This window comes from Sander vitreus, chromosome 13, assembly GCF_031162955.1.
Source record: "Sander vitreus isolate 19-12246 chromosome 13, sanVit1, whole genome shotgun sequence".
NCBI classification, from domain to species: domain Eukaryota; kingdom Metazoa; phylum Chordata; class Actinopteri; order Perciformes; family Percidae; genus Sander; species Sander vitreus.
The window spans coordinates 22696262-22714940 of record NC_135867.1 but is presented as its reverse complement, the minus strand read 5'-3'; the positions used below and the strand labels follow the sequence as shown (position 1 = coordinate 22714940).

General features: G+C 41.5%; 1 protein-coding gene across 1 annotated transcript; it reads left to right on the top strand.

Moving 5' to 3' along the window:
* The first annotated feature begins 490 nt into the window (after positions 1–490).
* On the top strand, positions 491–17431 carry dhrs11a (dehydrogenase/reductase 11a). Its single transcript, XM_078266340.1, has 7 exons — positions 491–853; positions 15008–15217; positions 16128–16222; positions 16664–16793; positions 16957–17049; positions 17152–17217; positions 17310–17431. The coding sequence occupies exons 1-7, from the start codon at positions 722–724 to the stop codon at positions 17349–17351; spliced, it is 768 nt and encodes a 255-aa protein (XP_078122466.1). The 5' UTR covers positions 491–721; the 3' UTR covers positions 17352–17431.
* The last annotated feature ends 1248 nt before the right edge of the window (positions 17432–18679 follow it).

Sequence of the window (18679 nt, the reverse complement as noted above, 5' to 3'; positions counted from 1 at the left end):
TTCTTCCATTGCCAGACCTACTGCACTGTAGGAATTTAATTAAACATAATATGTGTGTGTATGTCTCTGCTACAGTGAAATATATGATATACTGACTTAATATATTTTATATATACCGTTAATATAACGGTATATGTTTCTGTTTTAATCCTAAATTGTCACGTGTCATTGTTATGAAGAAATATATTTAAAATATTAGTGGTATTGGAGCGCACTATAGTATCTCAGTGAGTTTTGATTTCTAATATGAAATGAAAACATCAAACTACTTAATTTACTGCTGTTATTTTGGAACATTTCCTGACCAAAAGCTTTTGATTACGGGGAATACGTGGAGGTATCACGTCAAACACTTTGTCTGTTCACATTGTGTTAGTTTAGTTTTTTCCAGTAGGCGGAGGTAGATAACCAACATACGGAGAGCACTCCAGGCACCAGGGTTAAAAAAAGAAAGTGGGAGGTGATGTGAACCAAACATTTACTCACGACAGGGCTCTTCATATTTCATCCAGAGGAGCGCATGGATTCGGGCTCAGGCACACTGCCCGCTACTGTTCTGGATGCTGCACAGACTGAATCAGGAGGCTGTCCCTCAATCTGAACATAATTATCGTACATAATACTGATAGCTGCAACTGTGACAGCTTGAACTAAGCAGACAGAGGAACAGTGCAGGAGCTGTTGTTTCGTGTACAGTACCGGTGTAGACAGTACGGTGGAGATGGAGCGGTGGAAAGGCAGAGTGGCCCTGGTGACCGGAGCCTCGGTGGGGATAGGAGCGGCTGTAGCCCGGGCACTGGTCCAGCAAGGCATGAGGGTTGTCGGCTGTGCCAGGAGTGTCGACAAAATAGAGGTGGGCATTTAATTTATTATCATTAACAGTTGGGAAGTAGTCTGCCTGACTCATATGAGAAGCTAGCTCTGTGAGAGCAACAACAAACTAGCTAACTACCGTTAACTGTTAGCTAACATTAGCTTTACAACTTCAGCTAGAAACCTTTAGCCCCAACGTTACAGCTAACGGTATGTGTATACACAGGATTTGTACATTTGTTATATTTAGGTAACGCAGCCGTTTTTGCTTTGTTTGTTGAAATTAATAAGTCAGGTATGATGTTGTGTCAACGTTAGGCAACGTTAAACAATTTAATTAAAGAAAGAGTACCCCATTTAACCTAATAATTAAACAATTGATAATATATTTGACTAATATTAAATCCAAAATGATAGACTAACGTTATAGGAATTGTGGCTTCATAATAGGTATAAACCAGACCCAAATCCTGACTAGCTTTTGTTACTGATGTCCCATATTAAATTACAGGGATATTATTGTACCCTGGATTTCCACATGATACAGGACCACCCACCAAATGAGGCAAATGTGATGCTCCTACACCAGCATCACTCTACATATCCCACTGCACCCCTAACCTGTAATAATCTCTATTATTAACCCTTGCTGCAAAATTAATTTTCTTCTGGTTGACCTTCTCCAGTAAAGTCAGAGGACAGGGTCAGCAGCAACAGGCCAGCATTTACAGAGCTGTCAGGGATTCAGTATGTTTTGCCACATGACACTTCAGCGAGGGAGATACCTGCTAACAACATTATGTGGGACAGTAGCCTGTGAGTCACCCTGCCATCCTTCATCTAGGCCTACTGCCAGTGTTACAGTAATAAACTGTCTGTTTAGGTACAGTCAAATTACCTCACCATCCTTTCCAGAGAGGTGCCAGTGGATGCCAATGGGTCTTTCAGGAGTGTCAGTGTGTATCCAGTCTTTTGGGACACTGTAAATAAAGTTGTCTAGATGTGTCTAAGAATGTCTCTCCGGGTCATAGGTTTCAGGCTATCTATTGATTCCCAACCCATTAAAATGACCCAAATTTCTACCTTATGTAACCATTGTTATATTTTAGAAAATCAACTTACAACCACCAAACCCATATAAATCTCAGTTTACAAACCGTTGTATATACTTAATTTCATTTTTCCCACCTAGACTTTGTAGAACAATATTAATTTCTAATGTGGTTTGGAACAAACATCCGATACACATCACATTTTTGAGGTCAGTGCTCAGTTAGCTGTATAACGGAGAGCTTAAATCACACCCACTATGATAATACAGACAACTCCTGTCATTATTTGAGTACTGTCTGCTCTAATCATGACTATGAAATTAATTAGTGCCTGTGGTGATTATGTTTGAACTGCATGTGAATTTGTCTTCTGCATATTGAACCAGTGAATGTATGGCTGTAATTAAGGAAAGAGAGAATTTCCACACACTGTCCTTATACTTGCAGTAAACGTTATTAATATTTCTTTATTAATGTTTATTGCAAGTCAATAAAGTCAGTGTGCTGAATTCTCTCTTCTCTTGCCTGTGGACATTTCCTCCTACGCGTGGCAGGTGTTAGTGACCCCACCCCACTAACTCTTGCCTAATCATAAGCAATAAGGCACTGCACCTTGCTTATCTTGTCAATAATTAGGCCTCACCCCACACTTATCCCAGCTTCCAGCACTGGGCTTACATGCAGCCACCTTTTAGACTGTGATTTCTTAAAGCAGAGTACTGTAGCTTGGCCTGTGGTTGTTAACAACACTGTCACATTTGAATGCTTTGGTGTTTTACTGTAAAATGTCACCTAAGTACATCCACGTGTGTATGCACTACTGTGAATAACACATCACAGGTTACATTTTGTGGTAGCAGTCATGAAAATTCGTACTTTTTCTTACATCAAACTTGGTGATGCCATACAGTACTGTGGCTGTTCTACCCATTTATGCTGCTGCACTGTTTACAGTTTGCAATAACATAGTTTGGCAAGAGCATTAGATCAACATCAGTTTCAGGGACTCTGCTGATGATGGTGTCGTGAAAGCATGATTTACAAGCAGGCGTGTACGTCGATTTTAAAGTTATTTTTCTTTCTGGAGTAAAAAAAAAAGTTCCATATTTCAATTAGGTCGTATTTACATGCAAGCATTTTCCCCACCTTGACCACACACACACACACACACACACACACACACACATACACACACACACACACACACCCCCATGCCCATACATGCATAGAGTGAGTGTGATTTGCGCAATAGATATCCTTTCTCCATTCATACTTTGGTCACATGGCCCTTCCTGTCAATAGTTAACGGCAGCAGCTTGGTTCAGCCCCCGTCTATAACTTGTGGAAGACAAAAACAAGGTCACAACATTTAAAATCTTTATAGTACTTTTACATAATACAAATGTCAGTCAGCATTAAAGAGCTGACTACATCACAGCCAGAGCATTCTTAAAGAGGACATATCATGAAAAACTCACTTTCCAGTGCTTGTGCACATATCTGGAGTGCCTACCAACCCACAAACACAGTCCGTTTTTTTGTGGGCTGCCTTGCCAAGATCAGAAAACATTGGATTCAACAAGCCATTTAGATTTGGTTCCCCTTCCTGTATAACATGCAGGATAATTGGAATATACAGCACCCCCATCTGAGTATCTCCACCATGGATGTATTGTAAAACCTGGATACAACGTTCATGGCGGAGCCCCGTTCATTTGAGAGTTGCTCAGTGGCGCGTCCGCCAAAAAAGTTCCTAAGCTTCCGGGTTTACTTCCGGCCACTGAATATGCTCAGTAGTGTTTCTCTCGCTGGCCCCCGCCGGCGAGTTTCCGCTCGGCCCAGAGACTTAATATTGTGATGACATCACAGGTTTTTAAATTGCTTTTCTCGGCTCGAGGGAAGTCCGTGGATTAACAATTCAGAATAGAAAGAGTCATAACCGATCTTGTTTACAGTTCGAGGTGTCCTGCCAGCAGTTTTACAGACATCTCTTCAATGGTGGCCTATGGGAAAATCTTTTCTGGGTCGCAGGGGGATTTCCCGTTGCAGTGGCCACTGGACAAAATCAGCGGAAAGGCTGAGCGCTGTTCATGGGGGCCTGATCTCCACCCACGGCTTAAGCACCACCTTTGCTGCCATATTTTTCTCGCGAGCCAATCAGAGCAGACTGGGCTTTTCAGGAGGGGGGCTTAAAGAGACAGGCACTAAAACGGAGCGTTTCAGACAGTATAAGACAATAATGTTGTTGTTTTTTTTAACATTAAAGCATGTAAACATGTTCTAGTAGAAATCCAAAATACAGGTATGAACCTGAAAATGAGCATGATTATGTCTTGTTTAACTTTTCTTTATTATGGATTATGATGTATGAAACCCAAGCTCAGCCTCGACTAACTAAACATTTGGCCGAACTAGAGATTAATATCAGGTTGAGTAGAGTGACAGGTTTCCATCTCTCTCATTCTGTAACAGATTTCATCACATGTACAAGACCTTAGAGAGTTGTCTGTGTGAGTTGAGGGACAACGCCAGTATTGTAATCTCTGCAGTGTAAACTGGGTTCTTGCTGTATTTGTACCAAACCTGGCATGCAGCTAACTGTCTATCACTAAGTAATTGTTCTTGACTTCCCTTTTGGTGTTTATTTCTTTACTTGGGGAAGTAAAGCTTTTACGGTCAGTATTGACCAGCAGCGATATTCACACTTATAGTAGACCAGATAAAACGATAACGAAAGGAAGCCATGTAGTCAAATTTGATAGATTTCTGTTTAAACAAAACGTGAAGAATGCGGAGCGGAGAGTTGTGGCTGCTGTATTGTTTTGTTGTCTGTGAGACTATAGAGTTGAAAGTGGGGGAGAAGCAAGCTGAAGGGAGACGTGTGGTCACCATGGGCTCTGTGCAGGAATGGAGACAACAGGGACACTTCCAAGTAGCAGCAGTACAGCTTTTCATTAACTCTGTGAAACCCTTAAGGCCCAGTGGAAAAAGCTTTTATTTCGCTGTAAGAGAATTCTCTTCACACAATGTATTCTTTACAGTTATAAAAGGTTTAAAAGTGGCCTCTGCATAGGATAGTGCAGTCCAAAACGTTGCCATTGAAAGCCATATGTATGCACATTTTCATTATAACCAAGCGCTAAAGAATTTAATTTCAGCAGTGAGATCAGCATCAAACAGAGGAAGGTTTATTATAACTGTATGCATGGTGTTTGTAAGAATTCTGCCACATTAGAAGGATTTTATTGAAATTATCTTTATTGGGTTTATGCACAGGTTTCCAAAATAGATGTGAAAAATAAAATGCATGACAACAAAGAAATAATAAAATGAAGTATATTGAGAGGAGAAAAAAAAAAAAAAAGGGGGGGGGGGGGGGGGGGAGAAGAGAGGGAGGGGGGATGCAGGGCATAGATATACATTTATATGCACACTTTTTTTTTAATTTCTTATCTGAGCCACCAAGGGAGCATCTCATTCTCTCTAATTTAAGATGTGCCATAACATCGGTCACCCAGCATCCAAATGACGGCGGGTTAGCTGATTTCCAGTGCAAAAAGATGAGTCGTCTAGCCAGCAGAGATGAAAAGGCTAGTTCTTTCGATTGAGCAGTTCAGATCAGTGAGTTCAGATCCCAAAGGTGCTATCCCAAAAATACCAATCATAGGATCAGGGTCCACATCTTTATTGAAAATCTGTGTGTATGTATCAAAAATTGCAGACCAAAATGGACGGAGCGTAGAGCAAGCCCAGAACATATTATACAGCGTTCCTGGTTCCTGATGGCACATTAGAAGGATTTTAAGTCTGAGCTCACATCTGAGTCTGACTCAGAAGAAGGGGGCATCCTGTTACTGGTGATTAGGGTTGTTGTTTTTCTCAGTCCTCCAAAGCACTCTGGCCCACATAGCCCATATGTTGGGTTTGTTATGCGTTTAAAAAAAGTGCTCTGTGTTGTTTGCATTTCTTTAAACCTATCACAGTCGTCTTGGGTGGCGCTGAGCTCAGGACGCAGCGACGGGGGCTCTGCAAAACAGTTTCGGGAAGGAACTTGTTTTGGTGGAACATTTGCACCCCGAAAAAGAAAATGGCACATAAAATATTAAATGAAGTTAATTGTTCACACAATCAACGTGTAATCATGACTTTGCGTAAACATACACGCCACTTTCTAAAGGCAAGTGGCGTGTTATCTGTACGCATTTTGAGCGCTGTATACATCGGACAGGTTGGGTTTAGGAAAAGAATAACCGGTTGAGTTAAGGAAACGTGACACACGGGACACGATCCCCGGTCTCCTGGGTGAAAGTCCTGTGTTTGACCCATCCACCACCCCCCGACCAACCTCCCTATGCAGATTTTCATACTACTCGCTACGGCGTAAATTCACACGCAATCGCAAGGTAATGTAAGTCAACGGAGGCCAAACGGCGTTGATAAACACGCTAAAAAGCGAGTATGCGTCTTGATAACACGCCAAAATGGCATACGAATTGGCGTGTCATACATACGCCACTTAATGAGATCAGTCTGACACAATACAGTAACGTGAGCTATTTAGCTGGAGACATAGTTAAACGTAATTTGCTCTTACCACTGTATTGCCGTGTGTAACGTTAATTCATCCGTAGCAATCCCTGCCCGTCTGTCCCAAAACGTCCCACTTGGATAGTAAATGCCGTAAACATATTCTTTGTAAATCTTTACAATCATTCTCCGAAAGAACCAAGCAGGCCTGCCTTGTTGCATGATCCAAATGTTCTTCAAAACGTGGCATTTATAGCATGTGGCTTGCTAGCTCGAAGTTTGTTGATGTTGTTTACCGTGGCGAAGGGATTTTGAGAACGGTAACACACAGAGAGCGGGAGGTGAGGGAAATGTACATGTTGATCCAGACAGTGAAGTATGGACAGTCGGTGATGAATCGGTATAAATCAGTTGCTGATCACCACAACTCAAATCATCCCTCCTTTATAACACAAATATTAGATTTAAGATTTATATTCATTTGTTTTCGTTTACCGGCGCATTTGGTACGGAACTTCCATAATGCTGTTTTGAATTTAGATGACCGTGATTTTAAATGCATTTGATTTCCCAAATGAAAGGTGTTGAGTTGTAAATGAAATTTACAAATTTCAGTCTGCTATCTAAATCTCACATAACCTGTTTGCTAATATGACTGTCATTACGTGCATGCCTACACATTTTCAGTGTAAGATATCTATAAGTTGCACTTTAATGTTTTTGCATTATATGCAGGCCAGGGCGCGTAGAGGAGATTAGTGTCAGTGCTGCTGTTGCTCCGGGGGAGGAGAGGCAGAGGTTGGTATGGGGTGGGCTTTATCAAGTAATCAATCAAATTCAATGGTCGCCTATACATTCAATGATTCCTGGAAAGTATAGTTTACACAGGCCGACAAGAACCATCAATACCTAATTCTTCATTCTTCTCTGGTCAGTGGTCAATGTCTCTAGTCAGCGTGTCTCTGAAAGATTCAATGTTTTAATGGCATTCATTTAAAATGTGCTTTTTACACGGCCAAATTACTTTTGTAAACTAACTCTAAGATGCATGCAAGTAGTCACATTTGTTTTAACCCAGGCTAAATGCAGAAAGAACATCTGCTTTAAGGTAATAAATCTATTTGTATTGTACATCTATTTAAAACTGCTAAAGTAAAACTGACATTTCCTGGGTGCTTTGAGGCGCCCCACAATAGAGGCAACTGTCAAAATCCAAAGCTTTGGCTGCTGCAATTTTAGATCAGATAAATTTAGCAAACAGTTTGTGGGTTTTTAGTGCGAAACAGGCATACAGAGAGACTGTGTTAGCAAGAGATTGAGAAGAGATTCTGCATAAGATATGTCCAAAGAAGACCATTTATGTTAAAGTACTGTGCTCAGCAATAAAGGAAAAACATGGAATAAGAAAACTCAAACCAGGACCACAAGTAATAGACAGATGATTTCTTTCCCCAAATCTGGACATTCAGTGCTGATGGCTTTTTTGAGATATGAACATTTGAATACATTGCTTATATTCAGTTTCTGGTCTTTGCCTGTTTTAAGACTTTGTCAAAGCTGACCAACACACTTTTTCCCCCCCTGTGGGCTTGTATCAAACAGACTCCTGATTGGCTGCCTGTTAATGCCGCTCTGCACAAAGCAGTAGCCTCTACACTAAAACACTACACTTCGAACTCAAAGCCCTTGGCAGGTGAGTCAAAAGGTTAATTTAAGACCTTGGCTGACCAACTTCGATTTGTTGCCCGTTCTGAAGGAGGTAAAAGGTGCTCAGTCATGCTTCAAAAGCTGAGGTGACACAATAAAAGTAAATCAGTGTCTCTCCCTCTGTCTGCATATCTGACGCTGTCTCAACCACCTCCAGTAGGTTGTGTCTAGACAGCCCGTCCTGTTATTTCACAGTGAATAGATTTCACTCCCGAAAAGGATTTGAAGTGGGTCAGGTCAGACAGCTTTACTCTCTTTGTCTCATACCCTCTGCCTCACTTTGTGTTTCTATCCCTTTTAGTCTGTGTCCTGATTCTTCTTTTTATAGTTTCTTATTTGGTCTTTGTTTTTTGTAATTTTAGTGATATGTGTGATGTGCAAAATGGAGGGTTAGATGGTTGTTCAGTATCGTAAAACCCCATTTAGCCTATGAACATTAAATACAGTATGAATAGTCCAGTCATGTTCTAACATTGTGCTTTTTGCTGTATCACACTCCCAAGTGTGCAAACACGACTGACCTCAGTACTATTTTCACATTGAAATTAGTTAGAACCCTTACCATCTACTCCAAGTTGACAGGCGTACATGCATTCTGTGCAAGGCATTTGCATGCAAAAATTGATGGATTGTAACCCCCTCAAGAGCAGGTGGAATCTGATATTAAGACCTCAATTTTATTCATTTATTCTGACTGTTAGATACAGTATATATATATATATATATATAACCGTGAATTTGTCTGTAATTCACTAGCAAGTAAGTTTTCTCAGACCTGTATTACCACAATACTGTAAAAACACATTTCACACAATTTCTTCTCATCGCTTATGTCAGGAGTGTTTTTAATGACATACTAAATCACTTGGGTCTCGACATTGCCAGACCTTACTCCACAGCGCTTGCTTGTTGTTGTTTCCCAAAGCGAACAGAGTTTAAGACCGGCATCGGCGGAACATCTGGCAGCGCCGGATGTGAGCCAATTATCTTGGAAATGTGCTGTCGATGATCCAGACTGGATTGGTCTAGACAGCTCAGTGACCCCTATGAGCCATTTCCCATGCACCACCGCTGTGCTGTCCTCTCTGTGCTTGTCATCTTTCAAGGTGTAAGGTTTACTGGCATTGACATTCCCTTCCCGGGCCTCCTGCTATGATAGGTGGGGGGGGGGTTCTTCCTGTCCTGTCCTGTGCTGTTGAAGACTTGATGAGAAAGAATGCACATTGGATTGTTTTGGCCTCGACAGCAGCGAAATTGGATTTGTTGCTAGGTGTTTGTTTGATTTTGGAAACATTTTATGGCTACTCTAAAAAGCTGAACATGCTGAATAGACCCAGCTGAGGCTGGCCCAGTTTGAAAGGTTTTCATTTTGGATGCATCAGATCAACACCGTCTCCATGAGACTCTCCTATGTCTGTTTTTGTTGTCTACTCTGGGCTCAAGTTATCATAAACTTAGCATGCATAATGACTTGGCACATAGCTAGAACTAGCAATGGCTTGTGATGAGAGAGAAAAGTAGTTGTACCGATGGCCGGCATCAGGTGCAGGAATAACTCCTCACATGAGATAGAGGAGACACATGATGCATGCTGGTTCACTAGAGGAAGGCTTCACCCCTCAGCATGTTTCAACTACAAACAAGAGCACTGGTGAGACATTTTTTATCATATGATGCCCTTGTGAATATGTGACGAAAGGCTGCTCTCTCTCTCTCTTTGTAGTTAATCCAGTATTGAAGTATCGCTGACAGAAATGCCATCCTCGTACTGTTTAATGTCTTATTTGAAATAAATATGTGATGCTGCCTCTTCCTGATTTGTATCACTTTGTTTGGGAAAATAAAATGTCACCACACTGGTTGCACCTGTCTGTTACACAACACCTGGCTGCTGGCTCTGTCTACCCAGTCTATCAAGGTTATAAATGCTTTTTACGTTTGGGCCACATACTCCATTGTCATGATGTTTTTATTGCAGATTACAAGTACATGACAACTGAGTAGGTATTTACTTAACAGGCACCATGTTTAGTAGGGCTGGCAATTGCCAGTGATTACCCGAGTCAATTTAATTCCAATTCACTAGGTCCCAATTCGATTACATTTCCTATTCAACATCAGTTAGGTTAGTGAAATTTCTGTTAAAAATAACACTTTTGCTTGGATATAAAAGAGATTCTCAGAGAAATGATGCTGTAAATTGTACAAGCAAGAAGCAACCACCTATTTTTTATAATGCTCCAGGTTAATGTTTACATTAAGAATTAACCCCCCAAAAAGTTTTTACTTAACATGACTAACATGTCAGTCATTGACAAACTACAGCAGTCATCAACACAGTATAGCCCATCCATGGTGAAAAGGCATACAGTATATTAAAGGATCGATTTATTAATTAATATCAGATTACCCAATTGGAGAATCATTTATTTTAACCCAGCCCTAGTGTTTAGGTTTAAAGTTCTTTACGTTTACCTCCTTGATTGGAGGAAGTCTGTTAATAAGTGTAGTTACAAATAAAGAGTATTTTTCTTATCTGTTCGTCTTTGATGAAGGAAGTGCTGTAAAACTGCCCTTTCCGACCTTTAGACCTTTTGGTTTGTGAAGAAGAAATAAATCACTCAACCATACCCTCTAGCCTGCAGCAATGCTATTTATTATACAGCCTAATATCACCTTTGACCCCACACACGGTATAATTGTGCTCAGGCTAAACTTGAGAGAGTCTATTTTGGGCTTAGCAGAATAAAGTGTCTCAACTAGATGTGTTCTTTAGAGACCAGTAGATATGGGCGATTTCAATACAGTGTGTTTCAAATGAGGAATACCACGTGACTGATGACGTCCGAAGCTTAAAACGTCACTGGTGCTTCGGAAAGCGCTTTCTGCTAAACTGTTACTATGCTAAAATAACTGAGAAATATGGAGATGTACGCTAAATACATAATCATAAGTAGGATAACATTTCCACCTGATACGATAAGATAATAAAATGAATAGGCTAATGACATGTGCCATGACAATGACATGTGCGACTCATTTGAAATGTTAGATAAATATCAACCATGAAGTTAAAGCATGTGAGCCCACAGTGACACCGAGCCAATAAGGTACATTAAGGTCATGTCAGCAAAAAGTGTAGGCTCTTTAGACGTTGCATGAATTAATTTACTGTAACATATTGCACAATACCATCTACATTTAATGCAGCACTTCTGATCGAAAGTGTAACAGATTTAATGACAACACGCAGGGCATGTTGACCTTTTATTGCACACATATGAGACAAACTATTCAAATCAGATAGGTGTTGTAGTGCTTGGGCCCGTCTTGAAGGGCTGCTATATGTTTTGCAAACCACCAGATGTACCTGTTTTTTGCCCCAAAGCTACGAATCTTTTTTTGGCACAAATGGAAAGAAAGCCCCAAAGCTTTGTACGGCTTCAGTCGCCCATCGCTAGAGACCAGAGAAAACAAAATCCGTAAACGAAAAATGAATTTCCCTTCCCTTATTTATTTTGTGGGGTAGCTCCTAGTGACATTTCATGGTATCTCTAAACAGTTTTGACTCACTGGTTTGCGGCTTTAGGGCGTAGCGTTACATTTCAGTGAGAACACTGATAGATAATCACACTAAATTAGTCTTATGTGAAATTATCTATTGGGTGGATTCTCCCTTGAAGCGGTGCCTGCATGAGCCATCCTGTGCTGCTGTTCTTCCCCACCTAAAGAGTAACATATACTGAAATCTAAATGCATTTTAATCAGCTTTAATGCGGCATGCTTCAGGTTTTTGTTTTCTCACTCTTCTTGTGTTTCACTTTCTGGCTGCCAACGCTCGCTCTACTCCTCCCTCCCTCTGCACACTTTTTGTGATCACTGGACAACAGTCTCAGTAATGAGGATGAAAATGCGTTATGACAGGCAAAATAGTTTTGTATGTCACAGGTACTTAAGAGATGGGACAGAAAGGATTACGAGGGAAGGATTTTGTTGGCTGAATTATGGCTGCATAACATCTTTTAGATTTTTTTTTTAACCGCCTACCAAGTCTTTTCAGAGAATAAGATGGGGCACAGTGGCCAATAACACAATCCATCTTTTGTCTGTGAGACCTCCCGAGTCAACCTGAGACAAATCAAATTTCTCAGCTCTCTCTGCTCATGGCTGCTGCCTTCTGTGCTATTGATCCGGCTCACCACTTAGAGCTTGTCTGCCTTTAGCGCGTTGGCATCTTTATTTTGATCTCATTCCTTCTTCTGCAGCGAGTTGTTTTGCCGGTCCATTTACACCAGTTCCACGTGAGTGGGTGAATGATTGATGAACATAGTGTGGGACAATGCATTGTATAGCTTATATAACAGCCCCCTGCAGGATTACTGGCCGTAAATGGGACTATGTAGACATGTACACATGAGAATGCTGCGTGGGTGTATGTACACCCATTACTGTAACGTGGAAAGGCTTTATGACCTGTTTTAACATAATTTGTCTTTTGAATTGTAAGATTTGTTTTTATCTTTCAGTGTTGGTCTTATCAAGACTGTCTGGGTAATAGCAAATAGTGATTTTATCTGAGTTACAGAGCTCTCTGTACGCATGTGCAGTCTTCCATAACCAAGAACCCAAGTGTGACACCAAACATGCTTTACCTGCAGATATCCAGTTTCAATTTGGATTGTGATGAATGAATCGTGTGTGGAGTACATTTGCCGGCCATGTTGTTGCTGCATTTTCAGGCCTGGTTGCTTATTTGTCGGACAGCATGCTCTAGTGCCATTTTCTTTATTTAACCTTTATTTAACCAGGAGTGTCCCACTGAGATTAGAGAATCCTTTTTTTTCTTTCAAGGGAGACCTGGCCAAGGCAGGCAGTAGCATAAATAAAAACACAGTTACCGACAAAAAATACAAAAGGACAAAAAAAGGAACTAAAAATCAAGCATATTGAACTCACATTTTGAAATAAAAATTTAGAAGAGTCAGTTTCATAGTCCGGTAAATTAGCTGTTGGCGTGGCCAGTATAAGGGCTGGTTCTGGCCAAGGCAGTACAGCTGGTGCCAGAACTCACTCTCTCTCACACACACACACACACACACACACACACACACACACACACACACACACACACACACACGTAGAGATTCACAGCCTGAGACTTCCTGTAGTTGGACCAAGATCACAGCCTGTTTGCTCTGCTGCTCCCACTTAACTCTCAGTAACACACCGAATTCTCCCCCTCTAACAAAAGACCAGCGTAGCTTCCTCTTTATGTTAACCTCCTTTCTGAATAAAGAAGAGCCTCTCCACCAGGCTGTTTGCCTGCTCCAGGCTACATCCACACTTGTCTCTGTTTGAGCCTGTCCCTCCAGGGACAGCTGAATAGACCAGCGATCACAGCTTCACATTTAAAGTAAATCAAAAGGGAATGCTTCACCTGTGTATAACACGGGCAAAAGAGCTGGTTTAGTCTTTTCAGATAAGACAAGTGTTTTCAGTGTTTTAGCATTTTGACAGCTTTATTCGGGTAATTCCTTCTCACTGGATAATCCCAGTTAAACAGCTCAGAGAAAGAGCAGGGAAATCTGCACACTCCAAATGTGAGATAGGATGCATTTACTCTATTACGGGTTTTGTTAGAAAAAAGCCCAAATGATCCCTCAATCCAATTTCATCCTGATTATTAAAAGCAGGCTTCACATGTATACTTGGTTTCCTTGAGGAGCAGCTACCACAATCAGCAGATATACTGTAGTATAATACCTGTGTCCAAATGTCAGACATTTAACAGAAAATCCCACAACACAGTCCCATTGATCTGCACTACTACATATGATGATTACCTTTCATCACATGTAGTTGTGTCATATGCAACTTTCTGCTGCTGCTTTCTTCATTATCCATATTCTGGCTGTAAACTGTCACTGTCAAATTTCAGGTGCTGCCTCTTCTCTGGGATTAGTTTCACCACAAAAAATTCTCAACATGAATATACAGTATATACTTTATATACTTATACTTTACAACATGCTTTGAGCTCCAAATTCTGGTCTGTTACACACGTTGTGCAGAGGTTGGTGTGTCTGCCAGTGCTTTCATGGATACATCTGGAATAAGCCCTTGCTGTTTCTTTCTGTGGGACTGAGACCCTGACACTGATTGAGATCACTGAAAAAAACCACACGCTATCAGGTATCGAATAAGACCAACACACTAAAATATGCTGTCACAAAATGTTGTTGCTCATCATCTCTGTCTACCACTAGCCCCACCCTTGACACCCACGCCCACTCCTGTCTGACTGGCACCCAGAGCGAGACATCAGGTGACTGGTGCAGCTGTGCCTGGCAGGGGGATCTGTGTCACTTTGTATTTACCCCACAGTGGTGGACAGCCAGCTGACCTGGTTGGAGCGTAGCCGGCTCAGCCTGCAGCAGGCTCTGCCTGCCCAGCTGTGTCCCGAAAGGAAGAGGCATCCCATCAGTGCAAAGCTTGCTTCTTTTCTTATACATCCACAATCCAGGGACATGATTTGGATTTTGTTAGAAATTTGAATTTAAAATGAATCTGCTTTTTTATTATCAGGTAAAATACATAGTCAGACTGGAGTGGGTTTGTCTACCCTGGTGCTGTCAGGTTACCTCTTGCCCTCAACTGATGCGGTGTTGATTTTATGGCTGCATGTTCTCACTGCTCTCTCAGTGTCTGAGTGGGTAGGGTGCGTATCATGGCACTCTGTCTTAACTATGGTACTACAGGTTAATCATTTCTAGCTCTTAACCAGCAGTGCCTCAGTTCTGATAATCAATTGGCAATCCATGGCAACTTAAAGTGTTTACATTTTTGTGTTTACTATCCTCTAACAAATCTGAATGTTTCTTAAATTGGGTCTGATTTATGTTTTTCAGAAGCTGGCAGCAGAATGTCAGAGTGCAGGCTACAGTGGCACACTGATCCCTTACAAGTGTGACCTGTCCAACGAGGAGGAGATCCTGTCCATGTTTTCAGCAATCAAAACGCTGCACAAGGGCGTGGACGTATGCATCAACAATGCCGGGCTGGCCCACAATGAGCCCTTGCTCAGCGGAAAGACAGAGGGCTGGAGGAACATGATCGATGTGGGTGGATCACAGACACGCAAATATAAATGCTTATGCTGAAACAAGCGAGAGAGAAACGTTGTGCTTATTTAGAATTGGGATGGCTGGAATTATTCCCTCACGTTTATCCCCTTATTTAAATTATATGGATGTTATGGTTGTTCCACTCAAACAAAAAAAGCAGAAGGAGGAGATGAAATAGTTGCCCGGCGAGTGAAAGTCTTGTTTGTAGAGCTTGTGTTGTTGTGTGGACACATGGGTCTGCACACACACACACACACACACACACACACACACACACACACACACACACACACACACACACACACAAAAACACACAAACCCCCTCCACTCACAGAGGCTGCTTCATTGGCTGTGAGGAGACGCCCTGGCACAGTAGAGGCCCGCTGATGAAAGCCAGCACTATTTCTCTTGTTTGGACCTTACATTCTGATTCATTGAGCTCTTGACCACTGAAGGCCCCCCCGCTCTAAAGTCTCTGTCTCCAGAGTCCTGCATTCGTAACGCTCGTCCATCTGTTGTCATGGCAGCCCACATGAATGTGTACAGCAGTGTATTTTTAGCCTGTGTTTAATCTGTATGCTGACCTTGTTTGGCCACTTCCCCCTATCTTGCCACTGTGTTGGCTTTAACCTGCCGTCTATCAGTGTCACTATGGGAGCGGCTTAGAGGCCACAAGCTGGACAGGAACAGCAGGTTCAGCTGGTCCAGCACAGTGACCCTGTGAACATCAGTCAGCTGAACAGATTCATCATATGGCATTTTAAATATTGCAAAATCACATTTAAGTTCTGCAAATTATATCAACTTTTTTTCACACAGCATGACTTTGGCTATATGTCTTATTTAAATGCAGTGCATATATACATGGAAACAACATTGATTGTTGTCTTCACTTCCCCTGCAGGTGAATGTCTTAGCCTTGTCTATCTGCACCCGTGAGGCGTACAAGTCAATGAAGGAGAGGAATGTGGACGATGGCCACATCATCAATATTAACAGGTAAGCTATACAGACAAACCTTTCATTCTAAGCACAATTATATAGATTAATCTGAAAATACCTAAGCCAGTTTGTTCAAGGTGATTTTAATCCGCCAAGCATTAAGTAAAGCCCATTGTGAGCCCCACCTGACCCCTGCTGGACCTGGAACAATGTGAAGAATTATTGGACTCATTGTAATCCTATTAATTGGTTCAACTGTTTATTTTTGGGAACTGTTCTGCGTCTGTAAAGCCCATTGAGACACTGTATATGATATTAAATCCAACAAATAAACGTGACTTGCTGTATAAGTAAACAAGTACAAGCATTTAAAATAACACAAGTCGGAGAGTGTGAGATTAGTAATTTAATACCGTAATTTGGGTTTGAATCAAGGTTGAAGCTACTAAATGTGGTCGCTAGCTCATGCATCTCTCTCTCCTCCTCTACCTGTCACAGTATGGGTGGGCATCGAATGGTGCCTAGTGCTGATGAGCATTTCTACTGTGCCACTAAATACGCTGTGACTGCTTTGACTGAGGGGATACGGCAAGAACTTCGAGAAGCAAACACCCACATCAGAGCAACAGTAAGTTGTGTGCAGGTTTTTCTGTGGCCTGTGCTATTGCTCGCATATCGGATCACATAAACGACCCTACATACAGTATGCCCTTATGCTTTCCCAATCTCATTTTAAAGTGTTGTGTCGGTGTAAAAGCAGTACATTTCTAATGCATTTGCCTGCCCTGCAGTGTATATCTCCTGGAATAGTGGAGACCGAGTTTGCCTTCCGGCACCACAACAGTGATCCAGAGAAAGCAGCTGCAGTGTATGAAAGTATGAAGGTAAGAGTGTGCGTTTGACTGAGCGTCACAAGATGTATTTCACGAAGCGAAATTATCACAGTGCTGTTGCATCAATAATGCCAAATCTTCTCCACCTTTCAGTGTTTGAAAGCAGAAGACATAGCCAGTGCAGTCACATTTGTCCTCAGTGCCCCTCCTCATGTCCAGGTGCCTCTCTCAAGCTTTCATGCCATTAAATGCGTCAGCGTCGAGTGGTGGTTGGTTTCTTTGTTAATCTCCTTTTGTATTTGTGTCATCAGATTGGAGATGTGCAGATGAGGCCAGTAGACCAGGTGTCATAGCAGTGAAACAGGAAGCTGCAGGAGGAGCAGACAGACAGCAGCCGTGGTGACTCCTTAGCGACCTCTGCTGGGTAAGGGGTGGGGGGATAAAACAAATCAACTACAGCTGTGTTGGCTCTGCAAGGACGTGGTCAAAGAGGGCTGGAGCCTTAAGGAGGCTATGCGAGGAAATGAAGGGCGTGGACTTTGTGAACCACTACAAAAATACTACTGAATGCAGCCACCTGGTATTTGTTAATTGTTGAGCCCAGTCCTGAACTGAGCTGACTCCAAAACTACAGTAGGAACAAATAACAAAGGAGAGAGTTGCTGCTGTGCTATGTGGTCATCTCCACGGTCATCACTTCAGAGGGAAGAGTATGCCATTGATTGCACATGTTTTCTTTTTTTTGTTTTTGTAGGTCATATGACATATCTTTTTGAAATTGAATGGAAGGAGTAATTGCTGTTTGTAAGAATGACCTTTTCTTGTTTAATTTTTGTTTTATAACTATTTAAACTTTTGATTATAGATAGAAGTGGTCTCATACTCACTAACCATAGACAATGCTATGTCCTACCGACTGTAACTAACCATCAACAGTCTGTCCATCCTGACACCTTTACTTACCGTATGTTCTCACAAACCCATTCAGTTACTCTTGTTTGGATCTTTCCAGGTTTCAACCCCATTGTAGGAATCAGGAAAAGTACAGGGGCCCTTGTTTGTTAAGCACATGGGTTTCTACTATCCACCTTTTTGCCTGTGTAATTTCAGTCGTTCTGCACTTTTGGATTAATTTATGAGGAATTATAAGAAGGAAACACTGGCAACTTATATAGAAGAAACTAACTATGTGTACATACCATAGAAATGTGTACCTTTTCAGTGGAAGTTTCTCCTTTAAATGAATAAATAAAAACAATTGCCCAGAAGTAAGTTATGGTCTTTGTTTGTATGTTCACCAGACGGACTGTTACAGTCAACCTGTCAGTGCAGAAATAAGACACAAGCTGTGGACTTTGCGACAGGTTTTTATTACACATTACATGACTTGCATGACCCATGTATTCCTCTGTTTACCACCAGCATATATCATTTTTATCAGCAGTGTCCTGTTCCATTTGACCTAATAAATGAGTCAGCAACAATGAATTAGTCCACAGTGGTTTATATTTTAAAGGGAAGAGGTTCAACACAAAAGTTCCACTGTATGAACTGTAAATGTTAAATAGTGGCATTACTTTGACATTTTATTGGCTTAGATGTAAGTACTAAATCTGAGTACAGTACCTGACCTGAGATTTATCAACACTCATACTTGCATCAACAGACATGGCCAAAAGAT